The sequence below is a fragment of the Euprymna scolopes genome, chromosome 7 (assembly GCF_053919585.1).
Source record: "Euprymna scolopes isolate OS-2025 chromosome 7, ASM5391958v1, whole genome shotgun sequence".
In the NCBI taxonomy this organism is placed as follows: domain Eukaryota; kingdom Metazoa; phylum Mollusca; class Cephalopoda; order Sepiida; family Sepiolidae; genus Euprymna; species Euprymna scolopes.
In genome coordinates this window covers 153851010-153863392 of record NC_136488.1, presented here as the reverse complement: position 1 = coordinate 153863392, position 12383 = coordinate 153851010, and the positions used below count along the sequence as shown (strand labels likewise).

The 12383-nt window shown below is 31.5% G+C and overlaps 1 protein-coding gene across 1 annotated transcript in view; it reads left to right on the top strand.

The window, feature by feature from the left end:
* Positions 1-12383, top strand: part of LOC145280072 (translocating chain-associated membrane protein 1-like 1) — a 51386-nt gene that overhangs the window by 18706 nt on the left and 20297 nt on the right. The window contains exon 2 of the mRNA XM_080131763.1: positions 11406-11463. Coding sequence (XP_079987889.1) covers positions 11406-11463 — 58 coding nt within the window. The remainder of the gene's footprint in view (positions 1-11405; positions 11464-12383) is intronic.

Sequence of the window (12383 nt, the reverse complement as noted above, 5' to 3'; positions counted from 1 at the left end):
TATTCAATGATTGTATTAATGTTGTACTTGCTTGAAACTTGGCAATATTACATAAGCAGAAAATATTTGAAAGTTATTGAAATTAAAAACGAAAATGGCAACTTTTCTGGTGCACGCTACTTATATTTATTAGGTGTTTTTCTATTTGGAAAAAAAAAAAAATAATTTTGTAATCGACCTTGATTGTATATATAAATAGCTAACACCATCCTCCCCTGGTCTTCCTCATTTACATGATATTGCTTGATGTTGAATGCTAATGTAATGAGAAACCTAACGAAATTACAAATTTGATTCAATTTAAAACTTAGTTTCGTTGGAATCGTTCAGATCATCACAATTGTGAATCTTCGTTTTTATTTGTATTAATCCTTCCTTTCACTCCTCCACATTTACAATTTTCTTTTCATCAATAAAATAGTTTGTATCTACTTTCTGTTTAGATTCTTTTCTATTCCTCCCCCCTTTCTAATTGTCCTGTTTTGACTCTTGGGAGGATGAAATTGCATGTGTCTATTTAAAATGGTGTACAATTTGATTTTTTTTTTTTTTTTTTTTTTTTTTTTTTTGCACCCGCTTTAGGTGTAAGATGAATATATTGTACACCATTATAAATAATATATGAATTAATAAGAGAAAAAATACCCACTCCGCCTCTCAAATAAAACAATACGTTTTAGTCTGTTAACTTAGAATGAGTGCTTTGTCAAATTAATGGTTGAATATGGTTAAATTTGTGCTCATTTTTGCATGAAATACTAATCCATATTAACTCGTTAGCTGTAAAGAACAGATACCATAATACTTGATTTTTTTGTGTTTGTTACATCTTATAACAAAGGTCTTTACAAAATTTCAGCCAAGTCATTTCTAGTTTCCAAGAAAAGGTAGAACAGGCAGAAAAATAAAAATAGATGTATACATGTAGTATTATATAATAGGAACTTTGTGAATCCATTCTCTATGGACTCTGAAACGGCTGGGCAAAAATTTCACAAAGGTACTTGATGTGGCTGGAAGTGTTCTTAAATAAGTTTTTGTATCAGAATGTGTCTAATAAGTATCGAAAACGTCTGATTAAAGAAGGAAGTCCAATTTTGACCAAATTTTTTATACAACTTATCACAAGTGCATTTAAGTTTTATCACCGCACAAGCAGAAAGATTTTCTTATAAAATAGGAGCGCAGTTGAAATTAAAGTTTCTCACAATTTAACTGATACATTTTAAACTTTAAGTGAAGCCGTTATTTACAGTTCATTTCATAAAATCAACAGTAGATTCTCTACTGTGCAATTCAATTGCTGCAGGGAGGCATGTGATTGAAGCTTCCTTGCAGTACACTGCAGGGAGGTGAGTCCCGAACTAGAGCAAGTAAGGAATTTGTTTGATAAAAAATTTAGCAATTTCACTGATATTTGGATGACAAAAAAAAAATATGGGAGGGTAGAACATTTGTTGATCCTCGTTCAATCCTGGAAAATGTTGGATCTCCCTGCTAGTATATATATTGATAAATATATCGCGTTGAGGGATGGATGGGTTGGATATTTTTTCTGATTTTTTTCTGTCTCGAATGTCTCTTATTTCAAGAAATAAACAGTTACATGCAATAGAATTAAAAAAAAAAATTTCTATAACTTTCGACATTTTAATGACCCACAAAATTTAGGTCAAACTGAGATCAGTTTGAATTTCAGGGATGGATAAATTTGAAAATTTTTTTTTTTTTTTTTTTTTTTTTTTTTTTACTGTTGTGTATTGGTTTTGTTTTTGCTAGTTACCATAGACAGGAGTAAAGACTATTGAGGGAATCATAAATTTTTATTAGCTTGGCAAAAGACTTATTAAAGTTCCATTTAATAAGAGATTTTCTTTCCATTTTCTTATTCTATAATTACTTTTTCAGAATCCTTTTGAAATTTTGTCGCAGCTGTAGATGACTGGGTCACATTAACCTCATCACATAAATTACAAATGAGTTTTCATTTACTTCACTTTTTTTTTTTTTTTTTTTTTTTTTAAGTATTCTGTTAAGAGAAAGTTATAATTATATATTAAAAATAATTTAATTTTAATCACTAGACATTAACAAAAATTACTTGCAGATTAAATATATGAGGGCCATTCCATAAGTAAGGCCTCCTATTTGTTAACTTAAAAACTAAAACGTTGAAGATGGGAGTAGCAACATATAAAACAAATGACCTCTTTTGATGCTTCTGCTGTAAAAGTCCAGAGCGCTCTTTGTCACTCGCATCTGTCACCACCCTGTGATTGACAAATCTATCTTCTAACTTTTGACATCTGCATCAGATTTGTAAACATTTAACAGGCACTGGTGAATGTTGATTGGTTCAATTTTTTCTGCGTAGAGGAATTCAATGACTCGTCTCAGCTTCTGACACCTATCCATGATGGGTTGCTTTCTTAGTCTCACACTATCAATATCTACAACAGAGATGAAGCTTTTAGGTTATGAATGAATAAGTTCAGTCAACATAACCATGCAATTTACAATCCCTTCTAATCCATTCAGACGAAGAAAAATAGGAGGCATTACTATTGGAACATCCTTGTACAAATTTATACGAAGCCATATATTATCTAAGATTTGAAATGAGCAATATACAAAATTGAGTATCCAATGATTATCAATGTATTTAATGAAGGACAAAGACCATTCAGAATATTGAAATGAAAATTTATATTGTCTTAATTTACTTATTTTTTTGCCAAATCTGAAAAGAAAAATTATCTTCACACACACACGGTGTCACAGCAAAATAAAATGCTCAAGGAAAAAAAACAATAGGTAATCAAAAAAAAAATTGTATATAGAGAGCCAGCAGTTTATTTAGCAACAGTTACATACTATATTGCTGCTGGTGGATGCAGGCACGAAATAAGTTGCATGCTTATTGGTGTTGGCTTCTATTACATCCCAGAATAAATGGTCAAGGGATTAAAATCTGGTGGAGAGGGCGGCGACCAGTGGTGAGGAACATTATTCAGTAGCCATTATAGAATAAGCTGAACAAGAAAGAATTACTTCTAAAAGCTAGTATTTAAAATTTTTTTTTTTTACATTCCTTCATATTGTATCTGTACTTCAAAACCTATTACTTGCTTCAACTATTCATAATAATTTTTTATATGGCTCAGAGTTAGAAGTAATGACTGAAGCTATTTTGCATACTAAAAGCATATTCTAGAGAACTTCATCACGTACTTGAAAACAATTCTATTTATGGTCTTGATTCATCTATATATATAAAAACCAAACGTCTGTGTGTATGTATGTATGTTTGTTTGTAACGCTAAAACTTTTGAAAGACGGAACCAAACTTGACAAATTTGGTATCATATCGAAGCCCCATCACCCGGATGACAAATATCGAAATTTCACATCAAACGGACCGCTAGAAGTTGGTCAACTGATCAGTTATCTTCGAGGGGGGCCCCCAAAAAACCTGTCATTATCTATATATATAAACTAGCAGGGCTACCCGGCGTTGCTCGGGACCGTATAAACAATGAAAAAACAAAAGCAGATATTGAACATATGTTTTATTCTTAGGGGAGAGGAATCTTTCATCTCAAGTTTTAGCGTTACAAACAAACATTTGTCTTTTATATATATAGATAATGACAGGTTTTTTGGGGGCCCCCCTCGAAGATAACTGATCAGTTGACCAACTTCTAGTGGTCCGTTTGACGTGAAATTTCGATATTTGTCATCCGGGTGATGGGGCTTCGATATGATACCAAATTTGTCAAGTTTGGTTCCGTCTTTCAAAAGTTTTAGCGTTACAAACAAACATACATCCATACATACAGACGTTTGGCTTTTATATATATAGAAGACAAATGTTTATTTGTAACACTAAAACTTGAGATGAAAGATTCCTCTCCCCTAAGAATAAAACATATGTTCAATATCTGCTTTTGTTTTTTCATTGTTTATACGGTCCCGAGCAACGCCGGGTAGCCCTGCTAGTCTATAATATAAATCTCGCCTGTCTGTTTAAATGTATGTATATTTGTATGTCTGCCTAAAACTTTTGACAGAGGCAACTGATTTTCACAAGATCGGTATCATTTTATAGCTTGACCTTTCAGACGACAAATATTGAAAAATTGTCCAAAAACATTAATTCCTTCAACTGAGCACTTTTCTACAGGGAGGAGTCGATTTTTTGTTTGTTTTTTTTTTTCTCGATATTTTCGAAAGTCATTCCCTCTTTTTGATTGTCTAGCCTAAATTTAAACCTATGTCAGTTCCGGTTTGGCGATGGGCACAATAGCAAACGCATCACATTCTTTTCTTCCTTCATGGTATGGGTTCCTGCCTGCCTGCCTATTTTTTTTTTTTTTTTTTTTTTCTGAACAAACATCTGGGCAATGCCGGGCACCCAGGTTAGTCTTTAATAAAATCTTAGACTTTCTGTACATAGTTGGAGTCTGGTGCTGGGAAACCTGTTAAAACTATAATTCTTAAACTTTTCATTTAGAAAATATTGAGCTGCATCTCGGCCAGTATAATCTGTTCCATTTTAATATCATTAAAAGCAGAGAAACCTTTTAAATTATCAATTAACTAGGGTTTGAAGGAAACGTCCTTATCATATTTGGTTTAAATATCAGTTTTGTATGCTAGTATGTTGTGCTATCCAGAAAAAAAATGTCAACTTTATCAAAACATTTGTTGATTAAATATATTTCTTATTATATGGCATTTCTATGGGTCCTGATAGTATGCTTAATACCTGACAAATTTGAACTTTTTCCGACCAGCATGTCTGTATTTATCTATATTCATATAAAGTTAGGTATGTTTATGTTTACATGCATAGGATTTACTCTTAAACTATTTTTACTTTCACCCCAAAACCAGATGTATTGTCACGTGGATGTACATGTGACACTACTAATTTGGAGCATGTCTTCAGATGACTGTGGCAAGTTGAGCAGCAATATGTCTGTTTGAATTACATTTCAACTTTTCTGTTAGTACAGTCAGGGAAGCAAAGACTGGGAGGGAATTCCAAAGTCTAGCAGTCCAAGGGAGGAAACTAAAGTAGAAGTCTTTTCAGCATTTAGTGACCTCAACAGTTAAAGGGTGGCATTTTGTTGCTTAAGTTAATTGGGAGTATTTATGTCGGGGGGGGGGGGGAAGTGCTGAGTTCGTCAGAGCACAATCTTTAAAATACTTGTAAAACGGGCACAGATGCAAAATTGTGGTGATGCGACAGGAGTTGGAGCTTGACTGATAGTGAAAGACTGGTAATTATAAATTTTTAAACAGTTACTAGGCGGAAGCTTGTATGATGTGGGCTATATTTAGTTTTATACAAAGGGGCCAGAAAAAGAGGTGAAAGCTCTTCGTAGAAATCTAGATACCTCTGATTTTGTGAAATTTTAATAGGTATTAGACATCAATGATTACCCAAATTTAGATTATTTGCAATAGTTTTAAAGGGGATTTTAGGGAGAATAATGTGAGTGCCATCTTCCATTTAAAAAAAATTTACAATATTTCAGATTTGCATTAAATTTGATCTACGTATGGCAATTTAGACATCAATTGAGATATCCTGAATTTAAATTTCTCAAGTTTAACCCTTCAATTTCGGCATTTTCCAGAATCAAATTCTTTTAATGAACTTGATCAAAATTGGAATAAGAATTCTAGATATGAGGTTTAATTACATATCTTGATTTTAAATTTGTAAAGCAACATAGTCACACAAATCTGTTCTGTTTAAGGAATTGTTTTCGTTTTACTTTAAGTTCTTGGAAATCAAGGGGTCCCTTTTGGGAGCTAACACTTTGTTTTTATGAGATGTAAACAGTATTCAATCAAGATTCTCTTCTACCTTTCAAATGTTGAGTTCAGTGACAAGCACTAATTTCCTCCCACCGTCTAATGACCAATTAACCTTCTTTTGGTTTATTTAGCTAAGTGCTGTTAAGGTGCATCATTCTTCGTAGAGTTGGTGTATGACCATATCAAAGGAATATCATTTGGACTTTAAATATGTTATTTTTGAATATTTGGTCAGGGTTTATTTGTAGAGTGAAGTATCTTCGTGTCAGGTTGTTGTCCTGATAAATCCCTGTACAGATACTGAAGGCATGGAGGTGGTGTCTTGTAGGTAATTAAACTCTTGTGAGATAGAGTAAAAGAACGAAATCCTCTCACTCAGGCAGAATCAATTTAAGCTTCATACTCAACTATAAGAAAATCTTGAATATTTGGTGTTGAATTACTGAAATGAAATTTTGAACTGTCTGATTTTAATGAGTGAATATTTTTAAACCTTGTGAGCTTTTATTTTAATTTTTTCTGTTGTAGTTTTATTTAACTAGTATCCAATGTTTTTAACTGTCAAATTATAAGTAACAAAAATAACTAAGCCACAGGTACCAAATCGGTAAGCAGGCTGATAAAATAGAGGGTTTAATTAGCTATTCTCTCTTATGTAGTATTGAACTTTTTACCTTGCCTCATTTCACTCCATTAATATTTTATAGGATAAAAAAAATTTTTAGTACTTGATGCTATTGAATTTTTGATTTCAAGAGATTGTTTTCTAGTAAATAAAAATGTTAGTTACATAGCCATAAAATATGGTGCCTTCTGCATGATTTTACCTGTAGAATATGGCAGTTAAAAATAAAATGACAGCAAAACTTTATGAAGTACTTACTTGGTATTAAAAAATATTATTGTACATAAAAAATATGTAAAATAATAAAGTAGAATTTTGTTAATGCAGAAAAGGAGAATCAATGTAAGATCTTAAAATATTTTAAAACTATCAAAAACGTTGCTCTGGTTAATGTGTAAATAGAACTTGCTTGATTAAAGTTAGTTTAGTATGCGAAAATGGGTAAATAGTGAAATTGCTTTCAATTTTAAGTTGTGATTCATTTATTTTAGTGGTTTCTTTTGAAAAACATTGGAGTAAATAAAATTTAATGTTTTCTCTTGATAAATCTACAATTTTTTTCTTTACCAGGTAACTTCAAGTGGCGTTACTGTTTTCAGTGATATACTATTTTTCTTATGCTACTGTTTTTCATCTTAATGTGCAGAAGTTTCACTTTTTTTTTTTTATATATAAAGGGTCCAGTCATCAATATAGTGGGTTTAAAAAAAGAATTCAACTTGAATTGTAGTGAATTAAATTTTTGCCTTTATAAAATTATTTCCGTCTGTTTTTACATGGTAAAAATCGAAGTTTTAATAGATTTTTCTTTATTTTTTTCTGTGCTATGAATCATTAAGATTCAATGTGTTAGCTGTTGAAATAAATCCTATATGAACAAAATTGCACTTCTGTATCTTTTAGAAGAGGTAATGGAATTTTGTTAAATGTTTAATCTGGCTTGATCTAATTATTGCTTCTGTTATGATTAATGTTCATTTAATTTACAAGATGGCATGACCTGTTTATAAGGATTTTTTGATTGAGATTTGGCACAAGATTGTATATTTTCAAATTTGCAATAAACTTTGAATAGTCATAATTCGATAGTTAATTCTGTTACCAAATTAAATTTTGTATCATTGTTTTACAAAGGTCTCTGCTTAAATTAAGTTTTTATCTATAATGAAAATAATTTTGGTTTGGGATACCTACTTCAAAACAAGCGTGTTACTATGATGAATATGTAACAGTTAAGGCTTTGTTTTCATTTTGAAAAACTGAATCTTTCTTTAAAGCATCTTTTAAATGATTTAAGATTGCTCAAATTATTTATAAAAATATCTAATTTTGTGCAATATGATTGGTTTGATTCTTGTTAAAAGGTTGAAAAATGTTGCTGTGTGGCAAGTGATGATCCTTCAGAGACCTTAAAGATTTTTTTTTTTGGAAACAAAAAAAAAAAAAACACAGGAAAATATTCTGGGATGAGATGCATATGTACGGTAGTATTTTTTACCAAATTTCAAGTTCATGGATCTAAAAGTAGTTGATGTTTCTGTATTAAGTCTGTCAAAAAAAATAATTTAAAGAAGTATAATAAAAAAAAAAAACTGCAAAAATAAATTTGTAATTTTGTTGTGTAGTGGAGGACTCGTATTGAAGGATAGCAAGGAGATTCCTATTGGGCCAATATAATACACAAATATAACGATGGAGAGCAGACATTTATACATATTACAGTTCTGGAGATGCTTCTTAACTCCTATAGATAGATGCACAGTTCTTACATTTCTTGTAACACATTAGAGAGGAGGAGAGATACATATTCTTGTAAGGGTTACAATGTTCATAAGATGTTTTAACACATTACCTTCAATTTGTGGAATGGTGACACATGACAAGTTTTACAAAAATACAAAGATGATGATTCATTATTTCATTGGACCGGTTGAATGATGACATCAGAAATTCACATTTGTTCTACATAGTTTAATCTTTCTACCCTTCACTTCCAAAGGGCAGCTGACCACTGACTGACTCTCCTGATCTCTGCTGACTAGCAGACTTGACTGTCCTACATCCTCTACTGCAATCTGGCTAACTCTCTCCTACATTGAGAATCCTCTTTTTGCTATGATGTCAGAAGTGTGGTTCCAAAATGTGAACAACTCGTGTGGCTAAGCACACGTTTTCCAAACACACTTTTGACAAACAATTCTCAACTAACCTATTTTTTAACCTACCCCTTTTTTTTTTTTTTTTACAATATATTTTTAATCAGGTTCATAAAAGAATGACAATTCTTTTTTACAATATAAACAATATTTAACTATTTTATAATAGGATTTAACAATAGGCTTTTTTAACATTCCAATTTCTAACATCCTATTTCTGAACCTTGCTTACAAGGTTAGAGTCTCAGCTTATCCTAATCTCATTTTCACTTATCTAATGTTATTTACATAGAAAGGGGACAGTCCTTCCTTGTAACATCTCAAAAGGTTCTAAGTTTTTTTTTTTTTCTGTTCAATGGAATGCATTGCCACAAGATTGTTTCCCTGAGGGTGGCATGGTTATCTTCAAATCCAATGTCAATAAAATACTTATAAGTCTTCATAAATCATCAAATTTTATTCTTACCATTACTTTCAATCCTCTCATAATATTCATCATTCAACTGCCAATATATCAATTTTATTAATCATTACGTCTTTGTCCTGATAACTGACTTATTAGTATAAAAAAAGTAATAAAAAAAATCTTGTGCTTACTCCAAAGGTAAATTCAAAACTTTGTTTTTTAAATAACTTTAAATTTGCTTAAGGATTTTTTATTTCCATATTTTTTGTTCCAATCATTAAATAAATATAAATGTAATAACTCTGTCATGTCATAACTATTATAGACAATGAACACGGTTTTATGTAACAGTTCAAGTTGCAATTGATCTGTTACATTGGTTTTCAAACAACTTATACAGAATAAATACAAAATGACCCCCCCCCCGCCATCATCTCTCACTCTGAGCCAGAAATCCTTTATCTTTTAACTAGCCTGTGTGTCTGGCGTTGCCCAGGTGTTTGGAGGTGTTGAGGCAAAAAAAAAAAAATTGGTAATAGGTAGGCAGGCTCGAACCTGTACTGCGAAGGAGGAAAGAATGTGAAAAAAAGTGACGTCTTTGCCATTGCGTCCATTGCCAAACTAGTCAATCGAAAAGAGGGGATGACTTTTGAAAATATTGGTGAAAAAGCGACCCTTTTCTGTAAAGTGCTGAGTTTCAGGTGTTTTCGATATTTGTCATCCGAAGGGTCGAGCTTCAAAATGATACCAATCTTGTGAAAATCTGTCACCTCTGTCAAAAGTTTTAGGCAGACAGACATACATGCATATATTTAAACACAGGTGAGATGTATATTATAGATTATATGATTTCCAAATTATAAGAGTAAAGTGAAACTTTGTCTTTGCTTTTTTATGAATTTCCAGCACAAATGCAGACCCCCCCCCCCCCAAATATAACTCCCACCCTTCAGGTAATCATGAGGATTTTTTTTACTCCTAAAGGACAAACTCATCCTTAATTTTGCTTCCACCTTGTTTTACCCTTGGTTAGGCATATGTAGGCTGTCGGGGGGTCTCTCTCCACCAGGTTTGACTTTTCTCTTTAGCTTTTTCATTGCTTTGTAGTCCCTTCTGTTCTTGATATCCACCTGTTGTCTGGAGATCTTTAAAAATGACCTGCCATCCATATTTCATCATTCATGATGGTGATGATGTTTATTATAATTTGTTGTCTGATCTAGGTGTTTCTTTTAAACTGTCATTGAATTCCTCATATAATTTATACTCCAAATCCTGCTTGATCTTGGTATGGGGTCTTATTTTCAATCAAATCCTTAAAGATATACAAACCCCCACAAACATTGATTTCAATATCTATACTGTTACAAAGCAAAATAAAAACAAAGGAATGTGATATTGACTTTTAATTAGTTCCTTTCAAAACCTTACACTCTTTCCTTCAGATATGAAGGAAAATAGTTTAGTGAATTGATTTTCAGAAGCAAAACTGATATAATGCAATAAAAAAGAAAAACGTCTAGAAAGAGATTGGCTTTGTCAGATGATATTTACCAGAAACACTGCCAATGTGAAGGTCAATGGATATACAGTGACCAGAATGATCAATGGATTAAGGCATGCACTGAGAAAACAATCATTGCATAACATTTCATCAAGTAGTTGTCTCTCCAATCTTCTCCTTCACAAAATTGAACCATTTAATCAATGTCAATGTTATTGATATAAGTAAATCTGATTACTTACTAGCTGAACCACTAGTTCAAATAGTGGCTAATAGATTATAACTATCATCTCTACAATTGTATCCTCTAGATCTTAACCTTAAAGATTATTAACTTTTTTTATTAATAGCTGAATTACTTTCAAAGATTGTCTCAAAATTGACTCCAATTGAACTCTCTAATAAATGTACAAGGTTTTGACCTTCAAATACTACAAAGTAATAAAAAATAAACTGCTGTTCACTATATAGTAATATAATTTAGAAAATACTAGTCTCCGCCCCCCCCCCCCCATTTGTTTAAAATTATGAAAAGTTATTCAAATATTTCGAATCTGAATAAATTTGTGTAGTTTAATTTTGGTTTAAATTTTTTTATTAGTTTAAAAAAATATCTCTATGCATTAGGATTTATGGCTCCTTGTGAAAATAAATTTTTGTCAATCTATGTAATAAAATTTTTGTTTTGGCATTAAAATAAAATCCTGTAGTTTATTTATATAAAAAAAAAAAAAAAAAAAAAATCTCAACTGATTTCTTCAAAATTTGCCACTTCAAATCTAAGAATCTAAAAAATTTCAATTTATAATCATGCAGTTAAACACAAATGCATATAAGTTATTTCCTTTATGGTAGATATTTTTTCATAAATTTTCTTTCTTCCAGGTATCATCTCCAATAGCATCTCTGTTTGTAGCCATGCAGCACAATGTTACAGTCAATGGTAAGTATTAATACCAAGTTTAATCATACTTTTAGTTATATACTAGCAAATTGCAATCAGTTTTGATGTTAATAAAGATTAAGGTGGTTAGATGGGAAAAGAATTCTTGGCTTTGTGAAATTAAATTTATTTTTGCCAATCAATATAGTAAATACAATTTGCATCGGTTTTTATTGCATTGTCAAGTCATCAGCTGGAAAAAGTTTACTCTGACTAGCATATGATTTAGTGTTGTTGTAGAAACAAATTTGGTCACTTCGCATTGTTGTAGTGTATTGCATAGGAATGAGTTATTTCTAAAAATGATTTGAAAGTTTCTTTACAACTTGCTTTGCATTGTATTTCTTGAATGGGACCAGGGGTAGATGCAGTAACTATTCAGTTCTATTGGATTCTGAAAGGAACGAGTTTAGCATGACCCCATCACCATGCCTGTTCAAATGTAAACAAAATAGAATGCATATTTTCAAATTAACTTTGTCTCTGAATTTCTTTATTAGGAAAAAAAAAAGATAAAATTTATCAATTTATTTGCTTAGAAAAAAAAACATACTCACTTTAATCCCTAAAATGTAGTTTTACTCTCAGATTAAACTGCTACCAAGAAAAATATTTGCAAGAGTATTTGGGGTCGGAGTGGAGGGTAAGTCTACTTGTAATGGATATGGACTTTCAACTGACAAAATAATCTGGCTTGTCTCTATTTAACAATTAGTGTTTTCCTTGTCATTGGTGGCAAGAACTTCAAAGTGAGAAATGAATATCTGACTAGCTTAGAGATTATTCATTGCTTGAGTGAGGGGATGGGGGGGTCAATTTTTACCTCTGCATTTAGATGTCATTGGACCAAGCACTGCCGCATGAAACTATTGTCTTGTCATACTTGCACCTTTATGGTTGGACGAGGTAGCCGATTTTCC